The sequence below is a fragment of the Netta rufina genome (assembly GCF_964035555.1).
Source record: "Netta rufina genome assembly, chromosome: 21".
Lineage (NCBI taxonomy): Eukaryota > Metazoa > Chordata > Aves > Anseriformes > Anatidae > Netta > Netta rufina.
In genome coordinates, this window is record NC_140145.1 from 2,224,866 (window position 1) to 2,243,059 (window position 18,194).

The 18,194-nt window shown below is 46.6% G+C and overlaps 1 protein-coding gene across 1 annotated transcript in view; it reads right to left on the reverse strand.

Moving 5' to 3' along the window:
* AUTS2 (activator of transcription and developmental regulator AUTS2) overlaps window positions 1-18,194 on the reverse strand; it is a gene marked incomplete at its 5' end in the record, with an annotated part of 97,625 nt that overhangs the window by 59,844 nt on the left and 19,587 nt on the right. The window contains 4 exons of the mRNA XM_084299925.1: window positions 13,137-13,185; window positions 15,619-15,757; window positions 15,884-16,133; window positions 16,345-16,473. Coding sequence (XP_084156051.1) covers window positions 13,137-13,185; window positions 15,619-15,757; window positions 15,884-16,133; window positions 16,345-16,473 — 567 coding nt within the window. The remainder of the gene's footprint in view (window positions 1-13,136; window positions 13,186-15,618; window positions 15,758-15,883; window positions 16,134-16,344; window positions 16,474-18,194) is intronic.

An 18,194-nucleotide genomic window follows, 5' to 3' on the forward strand; every position in this document is an offset into this window, starting at 1 on the left:
CAGCCAAAGAACCATAAAATGTTGCAGAAAAATGCTACAGATTCTTTGCCAAAACAACAAACTTTCCCTGCGTTAGCATCTTTATGAACAACTTTCAGTAGCACTGCAACGCCCCTTATTCCTCTGCCTCACTGTTTGCTAACATTGATTATGCCTAAAAAGCAAGCAAGGGGAATTCAACAGGAAAATCCTAATCCCATGCTAGGCTGCCGGTATGACCTGTGTGCATGTGCACCTGCATTTATGTGGCTGAAACTGATGATTTGTATGCACACAGATGGTAGCATTAGTGTTAAGAAAAGGAGCAATCCCATGAAATTTTAAGTTACGGCACCTGTCAAACACTTCTTAACATATCCACTCTACTTTATCACATACACTAAGTTGCACAGGATTAGTAATATAACATACTAAACGCTAAAGGCCCCTGGTGTGCTTTACTGCGTGCAGCTGCACCACTACTGATACACGGCAGCACAAAGCGGCAGCAGCCTCTGAAAATTTGGGGTTTGCCAAGACGACAAACAGGGCGATTTAGGGCCTGTGCCTCGAAGAGGTTGGGGATGCTCCAGGATGGAAAGTCAGGGCACAATGCCTGGTGGCAGCACAGTGCATGCCGTGGCAGCAAGACGTTCAGGGGGGCAAGGGACGATGACCAGCAGTGTCTGCCCTAACAGGGAGCCCTCGCCGCCTTTGCGGACCCCGATGCTGTCTGTTCCTGCCCTCTCCGGATACATCAAAGTGCTCCAAAGAAAGGCACGTTCATTGCTTTTGTGTAAACTACCAGAGCAATAAAAACCATCATTAGAGACAATTTACTGGCTAATCTAATTTTTAAGTATGCACAGCCACTCGCAGCAATCAACTTTAAATTAATTATAAGATCAGATTAAAAGGGGAAGATGGATCATTTCCTGGCCCACCCATAAGCCCTCTCGGATGACAGCACATGAGTGCTTTTGCTTTTTCAAATTCTGTTGTTCAGCCTCTGTTCTAAGATGTCAGCCATTCACCTGCAGGAAAATGGCAGAGACTTGGCACAGCCTGCAGAGGAGACCCTCGCTGCAGTAACCACCAGGATGCTTCCAAAGCTGTCGTCCTGTGTCCTGCCCAAGGGCTGGCTCTGAGCTGGTCGGTCAGAGCAGCAGCTGCTGTTGTTCAGGGCTGGGCACACAGGGGTCTGTGTCAGCTACGCTGTGCTTAGGGTCTGCTTCACCCAATTATTGGTTTGTCGTGTAGAGACCTGAGTATCGAGCAGATACTGTCAAGTTATTTTTGGCCCCCTGATGTACTGGCAAAACATAATGAGGCCTTTAGGTGAATAAATGTCTTGGCAGCGAGGTGCTAAAATGATGTGCTGTTGAAAGGCTGGAGAGCAATTAGGTTCTTTGAATGAGATGAGATGCCGGACAGGGCATGTGAAGACAAAGAAAACCAGCTTAACTATTAAAGCGCCAACCCCCCCCTTGAAGTTGTCAGCTACCTATTTAAGCAAGGTGTTAATCTACTACATGTGGATTGCCAACAAACTTAATTTTTTATTAATTCAGAAGATGTGCAGACTTGTCCCACTTGCACATATTACCCAGCCCTTTCCAGACAAGTGTAACAGCTTGCCAGATGATTATTATCATCCTTTAATTGTATTACAGCAATTCCCACAAGCCCCAGCCTTGGGCCTGGTTTCAACAGTGTAGGGGCTGTGCAAATGGGCCAAAAGATGGTCCAAAGACTTATTATATAAGAATAAAAGCCAGCATATAGATATGGGGAGCAGATGTCGAAACAGACAGGGAAAATAAAGTCAATCAAGATCCATCACTGGAAGAGGAAGACTCACAACAGAGGTAAGACATCGCAAATCTGTTAAGAAGGAGGGCAGGACACAGATTCTTTCCCCCTGAGCTGTGGCTTTCACCTGCTGTTCATGTGGCTGTTCCAGCAAGCTGGATTCACACTCACCATGCCCACAAGCATGACTGACATGCCACAGGACTGGGCTCTGCAGAGGCAGCTTTGGGAAATAATGGTGTTGGTCATCACTACAAAGACTTGAGGAAACGTTTCATGCCTCTCTCACTGATCAAACTGGGTTTTATCAGCACAGGCTTTACAGAGATTCCTGTCTGCATCATAGAATGGACAGAAAGCACTTGTTGACCTCACAGCGCTGGGCCATGATCTTTTACAGAGGGTCACTGGAAGAAGAGAGTTATTTTTGTAAAATGTTTATGCAGATGCATGTACAGGAAAGCACTCTATAGGCAGACTGGCACTAATCTACCACTCGCAACAGGGGTGAGCACTCTCATTTCTCTTCCTGCCAAGCATACTTTGGGGACAATGCATCTAGAGAAACCACAGGGAAAACACAACAGCAGGTACTGAAGGCCATTTTTAGGAAGGAAACCTGACAGTAGCATGGAGAAAGGCTGAAAGAAAATAAAAGTGACCTTTGCAACAACGAAACAAGCAAGAGTTCGCTAATTTTCCCCATAGAACCATTTGGTTTTGGTTCAGTCTCATAAATGCTCAAGGATGATCTTCTGACCTGAAAGACAAGGATTTGCCTTGGAGTCTGAACCGAGTTGAAAGGAACCCATCCATTCGTGGCAAGGGGCAGCGGATCCGGCCTCAGATGGCTTACGAAGTCTGTATGTACAGAGTGTGCTGCCACGCGCAGCACCGCAGGCACGGTTACACAACTGGTGTCAGCATGAGTTAATCTGTCTAGCAGCCTACATGCAATCGCTTGTGTACTCTAAGGGTTGTTCACCTATTCTGCAATCAGACGTGACTGTTCAAATATGAACTGTATTTATAATGAGCCAGTTACTCAAGAACCACGGTCTTCAAAACACGCTATCCAGAGTGGTCTGCTTTAAGCACGTCTGATATAATCTCAGGATTTCTTTTGGTGTGGTGAAAGACGACACATACGGTGTTTCGTGATTGCTCATATTGTTTCTGAGCATGCTCTCATTTCAGCTGGATGCGAGTGTTCAGAGAACCTGGTCAGCACTATGCTCCTCATTGCTCTTTCTGAAATACTAACAGCTTCTCATTTTTCCATCCACATGACAACTCTTTCCCAGATCCCAAAGAAAAAGAAGGCTGTTTATTCATCCACCAACAATCCTCACCTCAAAACCAACACTCACTTGATTGGAGGGTAGAAACACAACACCGAACATCTGGCAATGAATTACGACTGAATTGAAGACCAAGATTGTTCCTCTGTCTTTCTTCATGAAGAAGTGAGGTGAGAACCCATGAGTTCATCCTATTTCTCCCAGTCAATTCAATAAGCCTTGTTCAGACCCCAGGAAGAGTGTCAAGAGTACCTGCAGTTGTTCAGGTACCTCATCTAGATGTGGTCAGATCCAAGGAGAAGATAATTAATTAAGAAGATCTTTCTAAAAGGCATCAGAAACTCAGTATTCTTGTCCATCTAGCAAAGCTAGAAGCATCTCACTGCCCTCCACAACCAAATAAACTGAGGATCACCTCAGGAGATCAGCTCCTTTACTGACTATGTGCTCCTTGCACTACCCCAAAGCGTCAAGCAGAGCTGTTAGTTCAAGTTTCAAAGCAGCTGTGGAGTTAAGGTTGGAGATTTATAATGCTGTACCACTGGCACAGTTTCTCACCCCTCCTCTCAGAGACAGGTCGTGCTAAAAAAACTGAAAAACTGCCAAAGTTAGATTTTGAAAATCATTTTTCTCAGAAACACAAGCAAGGAGAGGAACGAAACCCAGTTACTACCATGGGACAGAACAAAATGGTGTCATTGTTCTACCCAGCAAAACCTAATCCCAAATTGCTTTGTGGCAAAGCAACGGAGACTGTAATGCCCATGGAGCAGTCACACCTGCTGAAATCTGCAGAGGCAGTACTTGTATGAACAGCCAACGATAAAAACCAGCAAACAGAAGTAAAACCGGGGGTATTGCTCATCTGCAATTGATTTTTATAATGCTGTTTCTTTTAACAAATGCATTTTAAGTGCTTATGGGACTAACAACCTAGTAAATGAACTAAGTATTAATTTGTGGCTTTATTACTCAGCAGACCTATTTTCATAAAGCCATTTTTCTTAGGACACAACTTGCTCTGCAGCAGCTGCTTCCTATTACAAGCCACTCAAATTACTTTGGCTCCAATTTTCAGAACTGCCCGCTAACTTGAAATAGTTGGAAACGACACCAAATTGCTGCAGGACCTCAGCAGCACTATGCCTCATCCCTCTCCCCAGCCCTCTAATGCTAACAAAAATCAGTAAGCCACAAGCACCAGCGATGCCACGTGTCGCTCGCTGTTCCCCTCATCATGAGCAAAGCGTTGACCCAGACAGTCCAAGTCCTCCAAATCCACCTCACCTACTGCCACCGCGATGTTTTGCGGAAACCCATAAGGGAACCGTGGAGCACGGTGCTGACCCAGCCACAAGGTACCCATAGAGCGCTGGAGAAGAAGGGGGTTTGGCCCACGCTCCAAGTACTGTGAATGACTCCTGGAGAGCTCTGGGCAAGCGGGGTGACACAGGGCTTGGGGAGTTCCTTTGGGCGTGAACAGGATTTAGGTAGAAGGTACGTGGCCCCAGAAAGGTATGGGAAAGCTGTGAGCATGCCTGAACCCAGGATTTCATGCACCGGGGGAAATCCTGCTCAAGTAAACACAGGTGCTAGCAGTCAAGTGGGGTTTGAGTCCAGAACTCTCAGACCTGGAAATTCTTCCTGGGTCCCACTTCGAATATATTAAGCTTTAAAAAAAAAAAAAAAAAAAAAGTCAAAGTCTTCAGAAATATTTTTGGGTAAGTAAAGAGGGAAAAAAAACAGCTTGTGCCTTACTCTTCTAGTATATGTAAGTCAAGGTCATTAACTCTTCTAAAAGGCACTTAAATCAAGTTTATCTACTCTTCTGTTTGCAACTTTTTAAGTATACATTTACACTGTCTTTTTTAAACAGCTTGCTGGATGCTGCCTAACACCCTTTCAGAAACACGCTCTCTCTCACTACTTGAAGCATTGCTCAGCATGCTCCTGGCAGCAGCGCAGGCCAGCGCTAGTCAAATCTAGCCTGGAAAATAGTTCATGTTACACTAAATAATTTCATCAGGACGGAACGATCCCAGGGTGAAGCTGTGCTGTGGCTGGGCTGATCCAGCCTCTCTCTGCTGCCTCTGCCCAGTCCTTTGTGCCAGGTCTGGCAGCAGCAGGCTGTGAAATCATCGCCCTTTTCTTGCAGCGTTTGGTTTGCTGGTGAGGTGATGAACCCAGCTCACAGACTCCACCAAGCACCAGGGTGGCAGCAAGGTGGGGACAAGAGCAGGACCCCCTGGGGACAGCAGCCAGTGGCAGGGGCTTGAGCCCCTCTGGGCAGCATCCCCTCACTAACACAGGTGCACTTGGGTGAAATATTAAAAAAAGGAAGAAAATAAAAGTGATTCCTGAGTGACTGAAAGTCTCCAGGGTGTCACGGGATTTACCCCTGTGGCCTTCACCCAGCAAAGCACTTAAGTAAACTCTCAGTGTTAACAAGTGTTTAGGGTCAGTCATGCGATGAAGCAGGTTACTGAACTGAAGTCTAAATGAGGACAAATTAGGGTCTGTTTGTTCTGCTGCACAAAAGTAATAACGGCCTCTTCCAGCCCTCTCTGGATCTGGAGAAATGGTGGTGTCTCTTTACAGCAAGGCCCCTCCTTTACTTTTGGACCAACAAGTGCTGAGCCATGAAAAAGCTAAAAGTCACCAGTTTAAAGTATCATCCTTTGCAAGGTATTCATTGCTGCTGGAATGAACACGGTAGTTCTCACTTAGAAGCTTTATTTCAGTCTTTCTGCCTACTCAGACAAATATTATTGCACTTAAGTCACACATTTAAGGGTTTCTTCACATGCTCAGACTGTGTGTGTGTGTTTTTCTAAAAAAAAAAAAAAAAAAAAAAAAAGCCAGCTGAGACTTTGGAAAGCAAGGGAGAGATCTGCCTGTGGTTTTCCACATCTGTTCCCACACTCCGGAAAACAATGACTAATTCAAATAACTCTACTGACTTCTGTGGGCAGTCTGCATGATAAAATAATATCATATTTTGTGGGATCATTTTATATGGAAAAACATTTAAAATATGTCGGCACTGTGATGAAGTTGAAAGGTGTTCTTGTTTGGGGGACAGTTAAAAATGGGAAGAAAAGCGTCCATTTGCTCTGATTTTTGAAGCAACTACGAAGACTTTTACATGAAAAAAATAAAAAGGAAAGAAAAGCACAATTCATATAGCTGTCCCTGTGAAACTCCTACTGACATTCAGAGTGTCAAGACTGATACATAACTGTAGGATGTGAGATACTTCGGAGTGCTTTTTTTTTTTTTTTTTAAATTAGCAGTAGTTGGATGTAAGACAGCCTGAGCGAAATGGTGCCAAGCAAGGAGACAGCAGATCCTGCCAAAAAGCAGGTGGCAGAGGGGAACTGGTGGGCGAGTGGCACAGGGGGTGTTCGGGAAGCCCGGGCACCCCTGCGTACGCCACGCACTGCATACTGGTCTACAGGTCTTCAACAGACCTTAAAAGAGAGGCTTGCACAGCTAGAGACAACCATTTTTTTTTTTTCCTGGTGGTAAAATGAATTTATGGCCCATTCCTTCTTTTTCCTTCAAGCCCCATGAGCACACGGTGCTCTCCGGGCAGCCAGTGCCCCACGGCTGGGGCAGCTCAACCCCTGCTGCCCACAGACGAAGCAAACCACTTCGCGCAGTTTTCTAGCTGAGTCAAGCAAATAGCAGCGTTAAATACATCGATAAATGAGATGGAGGAACCAATTAATGGTGCTTGGTGTTATCTGGACCCATGCAGCCATTGCGTAAGTGCGCTGGGTCCACGCTGCAGGTGCAGGTGGGAGCAGCCCAGCTACGGGGACAGCTCTGCTGGGGCACACTCACATCTAAACCCCACGTCAACAGCCTCCACCTCTGCTGAAAATGACATTGCAGTGCTTTTCCAATTGAAATGCAATGTATTTGATAAGATAACAAACGCCTGGCAAAGCGCATTTAAGTTATGTATGAAAAAGAAGAGGAGGGAAAAAGCCTTGTATAAACAGCAAAACAATAGCTTTATCTAATCTCGGCGACTTACTGCTGCTTGTCTGCGTGCGTGTGTTTTACTGACAAAATAAAATAAATTGAATCAGCTCACACACGATAACATGCTCTTTCCTACCTCATACTAATTGCTTGGCTAATTGATGTTTGTTGAACTTTCTCCATTTCATTGAGTGATTAGGTACAAAGCTAACAGTTGACATCTGTAGGCGCTTAACTGGCGTCTGTAATTACTGTTAATGTTAAATAATTGTTAGTTAATTGGAGTGGTAACTGACTGAATGGAATCCAGATTGTGAAGCAAAAAGAGACCTAGTTAAATAAACATACATTTTCAGAGAAAACAACATTTTATTACAAGGGAGAGACTAACAGCAGGCCAGATATGGGAGGTCTGCAGGATGCTCCATTTATGAAATCTCATGCCAGGCTCCAGCCTGGACTCCACTCATCTGGAGGTATGTCAAGTCAAGATCCTTGTCAACAAACCACTCTTATCCTTAAGAATTTTTCCACCTTATTTTGAATTGATTACCACTGGTTATTTTGCAGCCCAGAGCTGATAAGCCTTTTTTTGAGAAAATCAAATATAGTTTAATCTGTAAAGCAAATACTTTCTCCAGAACAGACACAATTATGCATTAGTAAATATTGTCGTTTTGCTCACTGACACTGGAATCATTTGACTTTGCTAAGACCGACAGCCTTAAGAGAACTTAGAGGAATACAATCAGCACCTGAGACCAAAGGGTACTTGATACAAGTTCAAGTGGACAAGGCTTCCCAGAACAATGCTGTCAACTGCCTATTTCAGGTATTTTGGAAACACCCATGCCTGGCTCTGGCTCTTTTATGGTTTGGTTTTGCTTTGAATGATTAAATTCAAAATTATCAGTGAAGCCTTGGAAGGCTCCTGTGCTGTAAGGTTGTAAGTTTTCAGATTTAAGAATCTGAAAGGTTTTCGAAAAAGCTACCTCTGACCTTACCACCTCTTTGGGCATATCCCATTATCCAGGGAATTTTTCTTGCAGCTAAAATTACTATTACCTCCCCCAGCACTGGGGGTCCTGACACCCATATCCCAGCCAAAAAAAACCTCCAGCACGTAAAGCAGAGGGTATAAGAAGTATACTGATGGGCAGGAGCCATTTGTGCACAGGAGATGCAGCCATAAGGGGAAGTTATGCAACAAATTCCTCGCTCAGATAAAGCCTTCATGACACAGAAATAACTGCCTTGCTCTTTTGTGCACTAGAACAAATGACCGTCTCAAGACATGTGTTGGCTTTTTCGTCTGCCTGACTTGGAAGTTATAGTGAAGTGATGCAACGTTTCTTCTAATCTAACTCACTGGCACAAGAAACCTGGGGTCTTCAAAACAGGAGACATTTTACAGAGCTCAGTCCCTTGCTAATGAGACACTGAACTTTCACATGGAAAATGCTGAAAAGTCATTTGAAACCCAAGAAACAGCATAACCGAGAGATCCAAAGCCACCAGCAGTCTCCACTAGAAAGGCAAGGAGACACCATTGTCAAGGCATCATTTTGGGAGGGCGAGCCCATCCCCACAGCCACAAAAAAAGAAGCCTGCAGAACTGCCTCAGTGACTCAGCCGCCCCAGAGGTTCTGGCCGATGGGGGGTTCCCGCAGCCCTGGCATTGCTCCACAGCCCTAACACCAACCTCAGAAGAAACACTTCAGTGAGCAGACATAGCATGGAGGACCAAAGCACGCAGAAAGCAACCCCCAGAAAGTCAAAAGCAAAGGTGAGAATACCCAGCAGGCTGTTAGGAAGGCTCCTGCAGACCCCGGGGAAGCAGTCAGTCCTCTGGCAGTGTTCCTGCTCATCCTGCACATGTGCCATCTGTGTGCTAGGAGATCCAGTTGTATTCAAGATGAGCCAGTGTGGGGCTGGCTTACTTAGAGCGAGCTCTCCTCTACAGCCAAGGATCCCCTGTGGATTGGATCAGCAAGGAGAAGCACTTGCCAGCTTGAGCTCCCGACTTGTTTACAGAAACAGATGTTGTAGAGGATCCTCAAGAAATGATTCACCAAAGATGAGGGGAGAAAAAACAATACGCCTGTTTTTCCACGGAAGGATCTTCCTGTAGAACCACCTAAAAAGCCAGGGCTTGATCTGACCGGTATTTCAGCCACCAGTGAGGACTAGTAACCCAGACGCCTTGATCTACCTCCAGCTGAGAGTATAAATATTTCCCTGACAGCTGGTGGTGCCACAAAGCAGAAGGATTCATAAAGTTTACATGAACATCCTGTAAACAATTTGAACATAAAAAGCTGTAACAGCCCAATTGTGTTTCTGATCAAAGGCAAACTTCAATATACAGCACAAATGAAACTTCATCACTTTGGGACTCATTTCTCCCTCCAGGAAAAGCTGTTTTCCAAGGGTACGTAGGAGGGAGTTAACATAAATTAAATACACAGCAGTAGTAGGAGCTGCCTGCTTTGCATCTTCAGATGTGTCTATTTAAATTATTAAAAGATAATGGAATTTAATTATGCTGGAAAGTCATGTTACAAAAATTCATGAACAGAAACCTGTATTTTGGCCAGGATTAATGGTGTTAAGGTTGACGCTCTGATGTAAGAAGAAGTTATGTTCTTTTGCAGACTCCATGACTATAAGCAGCAATCCTGAACTGGAAAGCACAGCTTGCACAAGTGGGGGAACAAAGGGGGTGCTGCAGACAGGCAATGCACTTCTCTTCCATTCCTCCTCCACGGAGCAATTATAGGTGCTCACCTCCCAACACAGACACCCAGATTTCAACAGCAATCATTTTCCTATGTAATTTTAAGCTTTGCAACATAAATTCCTGCCCAAATGATGGAGCCCAGGGCTCTGGTACATGACAAGGGACTACTCATTTCAGCAGCAGCCACAGCGATTCCTGCCCTGGGGAAAGGGCCACGTTCCTCCCAAATCCCCAGCCCTGCTGCAGATGTGGCACAGCGCTGGGGACCTCAGGGAGCAGTGGCAGCAAAGAGCTGACATGGGAACCCCACGGCTCTCTCAAACATGGCATCGCTCTGCTGTGACTCATACCCCAGCCCCAAGGGGCCCCAACATCCATGGGGCACTCCCCAAATCTCACAGGACTCATCTTCCCCTTGAGCTCTAAGGGCAGCCAGCTCCCAAATGGATGCTGGGAGACTTCTCTTTGATGGGTTTATTCCCCCCTTCAAGGAAGGCTTAGCAGGGGGGTAATTTCCACTTTGTCCTAGATTTTTTAATTTTTACTATTTGTGAGGAAAAGGTTGGTTCACATTATACATCCATACTAATTGCATAGATCTTGAGCTTGATCTCATCGTTAGCCCTGCAGTCCACAAGCAAATGACAGAAACCTAAAACACTTTAGGATTTTTACCTGCTTTGTGAATACATTACTTCTGTAATTTTCTGCTACCTCAGCTGTAAAGAATTCTGCAAAACCAGAAGTGGCAAGACATGAAGTATGTGTGAAACACAGGTAGCTGAGGGACGTCAGAGAGGCCTGGCCCTGGACGCGGAGGGATGCACACTTGTCAGTCTGCTGAGCCCTCCCAGCCTGGTCTCTCAGCCAGGAGCTTTGAAGGTTTCATCATGATTTACCCAATGCAGACGAGACCTTTCTTACAAGTGACTTTTATTGCTTTTGGCAAAAGCAGCCACGGACAACACAGGGGAAGAACTGGCTTTGAAGCAAACAGACTGAATTGCAGGGAGAGAACTTGAACTTGGAATATATCAAACTGACAGCGCCCGGGCAGTCGTCAGCCGTCTCCAGGGCAGACACTCGGAGAAGGCAAGAGCCTTGCAACAACCATGGCCACAACGAGAGCCCCTGCACCTGGCTGCAAGCAATTACTGACATTATCCCCAAACAGGGGATCTTTCTGAGGCTCTTTTCCTGATATTTAGCGGTCTGAATGCTAATCCCTTTAACAAAACTGTCCCTGATGCTTTTTCCGCCCTCTTTTCCCTTAATCTCTTTCTCCCAGTGGAGAAAAAAAAAAATACCAGTCAGCCTAGTTTGGCCGCACCTGGATTTGCATTGATTCTCCCCTTGTCATTCATGTTACCAACAGGAATTAGCATATGGCTTTAAGGGGAAACTCAGGAGGAGAAAAGAAAGACGCCATTTTGATGGAAATAAGGGGCAAAGGAATAATCTACCATCAACTAAAAAGCTTATTTGTGTATGGTTTCCCAAGCAAAGCTTAGAAAAGCCTATGTTGATTTTAGGCTACACAAAGAAACCCTAATCCTTTCAAGGGAACTAAATCACCAAAAGAAAGTACCTCAGAAGAAAAGGCTCCCTGTCAAGCATGGGTATTCACAACCAAATAGATGCCACGAATCAACCTCCATAAGTAAACACAAATAAGAATGTGGGAAATGTGCTGGGTTCAAAAAGAAAACCAGAGGAAGAGGAAGAGGGGCCTACTCCTCCTCCGTCAGCCCCCAGGAGCCCCGGCCCTGGGCCCTGCCTGCAGGCCGTATCCAGTCCCTGGCCATGGCTACTCCAACCCCATGGTGGATTTTTACAGCGAATTTACAAAATTAAGACACAGGCACACGTACTACAGAGTCACTCAAACACAAAACTCTTCCTTTTTTTTTTTTTTTTTTTAATTTCTTTTTGGCTGTGACCTCTGCCTGTGGACAGGTTGGGTGGAAACCTGTAAATTCATTTAAACCAAACAGATCTATCAGATTGCCAAGTGAGATAACCAAGTTAGACCACCGAGACCATCCATCTGAATGGTACTTCCAAACGATGCTATTACATAAAAAAAAGAGGAATATGGATCCATAATGCAATTAATTAAATGTAATTATTATTCAATATGCAGCAGAAGACCTCAGAAGTGACGGTGTATCAGTGTGGGAATCCCAAACATATCGGGGTCACAGAGCTGCCCCACTTAAACCACTTCACGGAATTAAAACACAAAACAACACCAGAACGACCCACTGGAATAATAAACCGAAGTCCTGGCCTGGTGGGGAACACCCAGGGCAACACTAAACAAATCCACACATGGCCAACAAGAGAAACCTAGATACCAAATTAATCTGTGTCTCATCCTTCTTATTCAAGACTTATTCAAATGTTCCAAAACCCCAGTAAGTTAAAACACTGTGCGTTTACAGCTTGAAGCACACCCTATTCCTATTACTAGGCAGTTACACGCTGCCATTAAGAAGTAGGACAGTGGGGTGAAAAGCAGAGGAAAAGCTGACGCATTTTAAAGGCTTTGAATTATACTCATTGGCGCAACTCTTGTCTGGAGCCGCTCCCTCAGCCCTCCTCACAAAAACAATGCAATAAATACATGAATAAATAAATAAATACATCCCCACAGCCGACAGTCTTTCTAATAATGCTGCTTCAGGACAAGCTCTGCACAGAAGCTCACTGGCACTGATTTAGGGTAAGTTTTCCCTTAATGTACTGTTATATCATTAGCCACTCTCTCTTTAGATTGCTGTTTGGAGGAAATTAATGGGATACTGAATATTTAAATGTGGCCCTCTATATCATTTATTAACTCTACAGAAAGCACACAGCACAGCAAGCCATGGTTTATGACTATTATCCTGTGAATACTAAACGTTGGCTGGTTATTACTGTCAGCAGTGCAAATTGGCTATTCATAATTCCATGTCTATCATGTAGCTGATGAGTAACAATCAAGTTAAAACATTTTGAAAACTCTTACAGTTATTTAAATGAGCTTAAATTAAAGCCATTTGTAAAATAAACTATTCCCTAATATTGTTATTTAAATTAATTCTGACCTGGCAGGCACTGCATTATTTAAAGCCTTTATTTTATATTGCTTAAGCAAAGCAATTACCAAGCATACAGAACATGTCTGAAACCAAGAGAAACATAAAAAGCACTAACAAGCTGATTGCGACATTTCTGCAAGACAAGTTACATTTCATCTCCCATTGAAATTGCCATGAAAAGAAATGTATGGGGAAAAAATATGTTTGTGATGTGAATTGCAGTCTTACCTTTATTTGTAACAGCGTTGAACAGTTTTTCAGAGCTGGCATCAGATGCCTGAAAGACCAATAAAAAAAGAAGTTACATTTTCTGCAAGTGATACATTTCAAAAGGTACGCACTATATTTACACGCACACATATGTATACATATTTTAGAGAAACAAATCAGGTGACAAAACCAAGTGAGCTAAGAGAAGCTGCACCCTCAGAGGAAAACGTCCATAAGGTGGTGCTATTTGGCTGTGCTTCACCACCCTGCAGTGCAGATATTTATTTGGAAAGACTCTATTTAATAAAGAAAGAAATTATTTTTATTCGACGTATTAGCTGCACACAAACTGTATTTTTGTACTGTAATTATCCACTACATTCTGACATCGATTTTGCAACTGAGAAGAGCTACGATTTTGAGTCATACAACCCAATTTCAGGAATTTGCAGAATTGCGGGTTTCTAAATTACATTTTTAGGTATTTTTGGAGACCCCTACTGTGCCAACCATTTGATTTTTAGTATTTTAAAGCAGTGACGATAATTTAGGTTATTAATTTTATAACTTGATGCTATATACTCTTTGAAAGAGAAAGCCACTGTTAGCATTTAGTATAGTTTATATTTCCACACAGGATTTGTCTCCGTCAGAATAATTGATTCTTGACACCACGCTCTCTACAAACTCATAATCCATTTTATTTTTCATCAAGGCATCCTTATCTATGGGAGGTTTTTCCTCCTAATACTGCATTAGATCCTTATCTAATCCCGTGGTTTGTATGCAAGAATTACAGTTCATCTTTCTACCTATTATTTAAAAGCCATATCTTAAGTTTCACACAAAAACATTGAGCTCCTCTTTTCAAAAGCTGTAACGGCGAGAAACCAGACTAGGGAACGTAACACTGCAAATGATGATTTTACAAAGTCCCTGATTCCAAAAGCAGAAAGCATTAAGTTTATGCATCCGTGTACAGATGTGTATGCGGCACACACACAAAAATACGTATGCGTACACACAAACACACACCTAAAGCTTAAACTTATTGCATCTTTGTAGTCACAAAATGCAGAGAGCTGTTCAATTGTGAACTACATCTTGGCTACAGCTCCGTTTAGAGAAAGTCTCCTTTTTGAAAATGCACAGAAAGAATTGTGGTCAGTAACAAAATATTGCAAACGGGGAAAAAAATGCAACATTGAGGAAGATTTTAGTCTTCCAATAGAAACTGTTTTCTCACTGGTTCCAGAAAAATAATTTTAAAATATTGTATATTCAGAAAGCAGGCTGTATTTTTGGTTAAATTGAAGGAATTTCTGAATTCAAAACCAGAGAAAAACCATCCAGATGACCAACATATATTAGGTATCTCGAGTATACTAGGAACTTAGGTGTGAAACGACTGATAGATAAATAAGTAGATACAGTTCAGACTGCCTATCACCATGTAATAGTAGACTGAAATAATTTGCTTGCCCTCAAGTTAACAACATAAAAGATTTCTATGATTAACTACTAAAAATGGCTTTATTCTTTTTTAGACTTCTAGACAGATTTTACTAGATTACTGTTGGCTTATTTAAAAGCTGAGCTGGTGTATTTCTACTCGATTAAATACCTTGTAAACACTGGATTTATTACCCAATGATGGATTTATTATCCAGTGACGAGTTTCCTTAAATTAATGAAAATATGTGAATAACGCACAAATTGAAGAGATCAAGAAGGCCATGTGCTTTAAAGAGCAGTCCAGTGCTAGTCCAACAAATTAAGAGATGCTCGGTGCTTTCATAGCCTTGCCAATCAGCCTACACTCTGATTAAAAATAATAACCTTTTCCAGTCAATTTCATGTTGCTGCCTTTTTAAATGCAGCCTCACTCGCAAGTCAGAACTCTCCAAACCATTCTTTTCAGAAATAAAATTCATTATGGAAAAAAAAATAGTAAAAAATGACCAACCGACCAAAAGAAATCGTTACAGTTTCAGGTATTACTTTATTACACTGTTTCAAAATTGAACAGTGTGAGGAAGCTTCCTATTTGCTTGATTTTTCCAAACATTAGAAAAAGGAGAACATTTTTTTATTTTCTAAAGAGGTTTGTTCTAACGCCAACAGTAAACCAACATTTTGCTTTTAAGCTATGTTTTTTTTGGAATTCTTTTTTGGTGCTATTGAATGGTAAGGAGCACTGTTGTGGTATCTGGAAGTGGCACTTCTTGGGCATACCACGGTGCACAATACATCCTGTGCAAGCATCGCTCATGAGCAAACTGGGAGATGATTATCAGTCCAATACGCATGTAAAACAGGAATAATTTTACAAAGACAAAGCTCGCCCAAAAGTGAATCCCATTTTGAATTACTGACCACACACTACTGAATGGAACAGCAACTTGAAAAAAGCCCACTGCCTGGGTTACCATAAACATAACCACAAGCTATTTCACTAGCTTCAACCATGAGCTGGAACTTTGCCTGCCCATTTCATTACTTTTAAATTTGGATCTGAAGATGAACCAGTGATGAGGGCAATGTCCAACCGAGAGAGTAGTAAAGAACCTCTGCCAGCAGACAGGTACAGCATCAATCTCGATGCAACTACTATTTGTTCATACCTAGGCGGTCGCATCCTACAACAACGCTACAGGGGGAAAAAAGCGACGCGAACTAAAAATAAAAGAAGTCAGCACCGATGCAGAAGGATGAGACACGGCGCCTTCGCAGGGCTGACCTAAAACCTGCTCGAGGCTCCGCACGGACAGCAGCACAGTGCTGGGGCTCGGGGCTCGGCCCCCCCTTTCCGCCAGGGGAGCGGCCCCGGGGGCTCCCCCCCCCCGGTGCGGGGCATCCCCAGCGCTCGCTGCCGCCAGGGATCCACCACGCCGGGGGCCGGCTCCGTGTCGCGACCCACGGCTCCATGTCGCGACCCACTCTCCCGCACCCCCCTGCGCCGCGCCCGGCTCTGCCCTGCCTGACCGGGCGCGAAGCGTTTCAGCAGCCCCGGGACTTCACGGGAAGGGGAATTAATACCAATAACCCCCCTCCAAGAGCGCTCCCCCCGTGCCACACGCATCCCCCCCGCAGCCCCGGATCCCGCCGCGCACCTGCCCCCGCCCCGCGGCCCCCCGGTACCGGGGCTCTGCCCACCGCCCGCTACCCCCTGCCGCCGGGGGGGGTCCCCGCGCCCCCTCCTCAGCCCAGCCCGGCCCCCCTTTACCTGCAGCCACGGGGCGAAGCGCGGTCGCCGGCCCCGGGCTCATGGCGCTGCGGGAGGGGCGCGGGCGTGCGCCGGGAAACTCCGATCCAGGGCGGCTGGCAACGTCCCGCAGCCGGACCCGAACTAATCCTGCGGAGGCCGACGGCTCGGAGGGCCGGACCGCCCGGCGGGCATCCTCCCCGGGCAGCGCAGCCCCCCGCACGACGGCTCCCCGGGCGCGGAGGGGGCGCGGGGGGCGCGGAGCTAGCGGCGCGGCGGCGGCAGCAGGACAAAGGAGACCATGTGCGGGGACGGGCAGCGGCTCCGCGCAGCCCCGGGGCACAACCGCGGACCCCCGGCGGTGGCGGGCGGCGACTCCGGGGGTGCTGCCCGGCCCGGCCCGGCTCTGTTCGGCTCGGCCCGATCCGCTCCGCTCCGCTCCGTTCGTTCCGCCCTGCGCGCACCGCCCCGCCGCAGGGGTGCAGCTGCAGCCGGCAGCGCGTTCCCTTCTCCGGCTGCTTTATTTATTTATTTTATTATTATTATTTTTTCTCCTCCTCCTCTCTTCTGTTTGTCGGGTTTTTTGTTTGTTTGTTTGTTTGTTTTGTCTTTAAAAAGTCATGCCCGTCCTCTCCCGGCACGAAGCGGGCTCCCGCGGGGGCACCGTCCCTCCCCGCCGTCCAGGGCTCAGCAGCGGCCGCGCTCAGGTGAATTCCATCGGGGAGAGGCAGCGGCCCGGCCCCAGCTCCTCCGGCCCCGCCGAAACACCCCGCAAAGCCTGTAAAATCCCGGGGGTGGAGGGGGCCCGCTCCGCTCCGCTCCGCTCCGCGCTGCTCCGCCCGGCCGGGCCGGGGGGCTGCGGGCTGGGGGCTGCCGGCCGGACCCTCGGCGCTGCGCTCGGCTCCGCTCGGCTCCGCACTGCGCGGCGCTCCCGGAGCCGCTGCCGCCCGCCCCGCCGCCCTCCCTCCTTCCCTGCCGGCTCCTCCCTCCCCACCGCCCCGCCCCGGCCCGGCCGCGCCGCCCCGCTCCGACCGCCGGGGGCCGCGGGGGGCTCGGCGGGGGGCGCCGGAGCTGCTGGGGATGGGAGGGGGGGAACCCGGCCCCGCACGCACCCGCGGCTCCCGGCTCCTCGGAGGGGGCGGCGAGGGAAGGCAGCTGGCGAGCCGCTTGGATGTCCTAGGGGAAAATAAAAAAACAACCCCCCAAACCCAACAAGTCTTGGGGGGGTGGAAAAAAACAAATCCCCAAACCCAACGCAGTTGCTAACTCGGCCGAAAGCCCCCCGGTGCGCTGCAGGGGGATGCCCGGCCCCGCTGTCAGCACCCAGCTACCGCCGGCGGGCAAGGTGCTCCTCAGCACCGCCGATTTTCCTCAAGCACCGCACGCCATCGGCAGCAGCCACCGCAGAAAGTAAAGGCGCCGGTACAGTACGTTATGACACAAGTGATTGCTCGCTGGAGCACGGCAGCCGGAGCCAAAAGATGTCTCCCATAAAGCACGCTGATGTGGAGATGAGAGGCGGTTATGCTCGTTGGCACGGTACCTCTATTTGTGATGGTTCCTGGGAAATGGAGAGGTGCTAAGATAGGCCCAGTGTGGGTTCTCAGTGTTTTCGCCGTTGGTTCCAAACCAACGCTGGGCTAGGAGTGCTAATGGAGTCAAATAGCAACGAGCTCCATTTGGGTTGGAGCTAAATCCTCCGCAGTAGGGTTCGGGGACAAACCCCACCACGCCAGTGGCTGGGAGCACAAGGTTGGCCTCACCGGAGCCAGGAGAAGCGCAGTGGGCACCCGAGAGAAGCCTGGGCAGGCACACATCACATCCTCGGCCAGCTGCAAGGATTATTGCATGGTGCCTCCAAGATCTGTGCC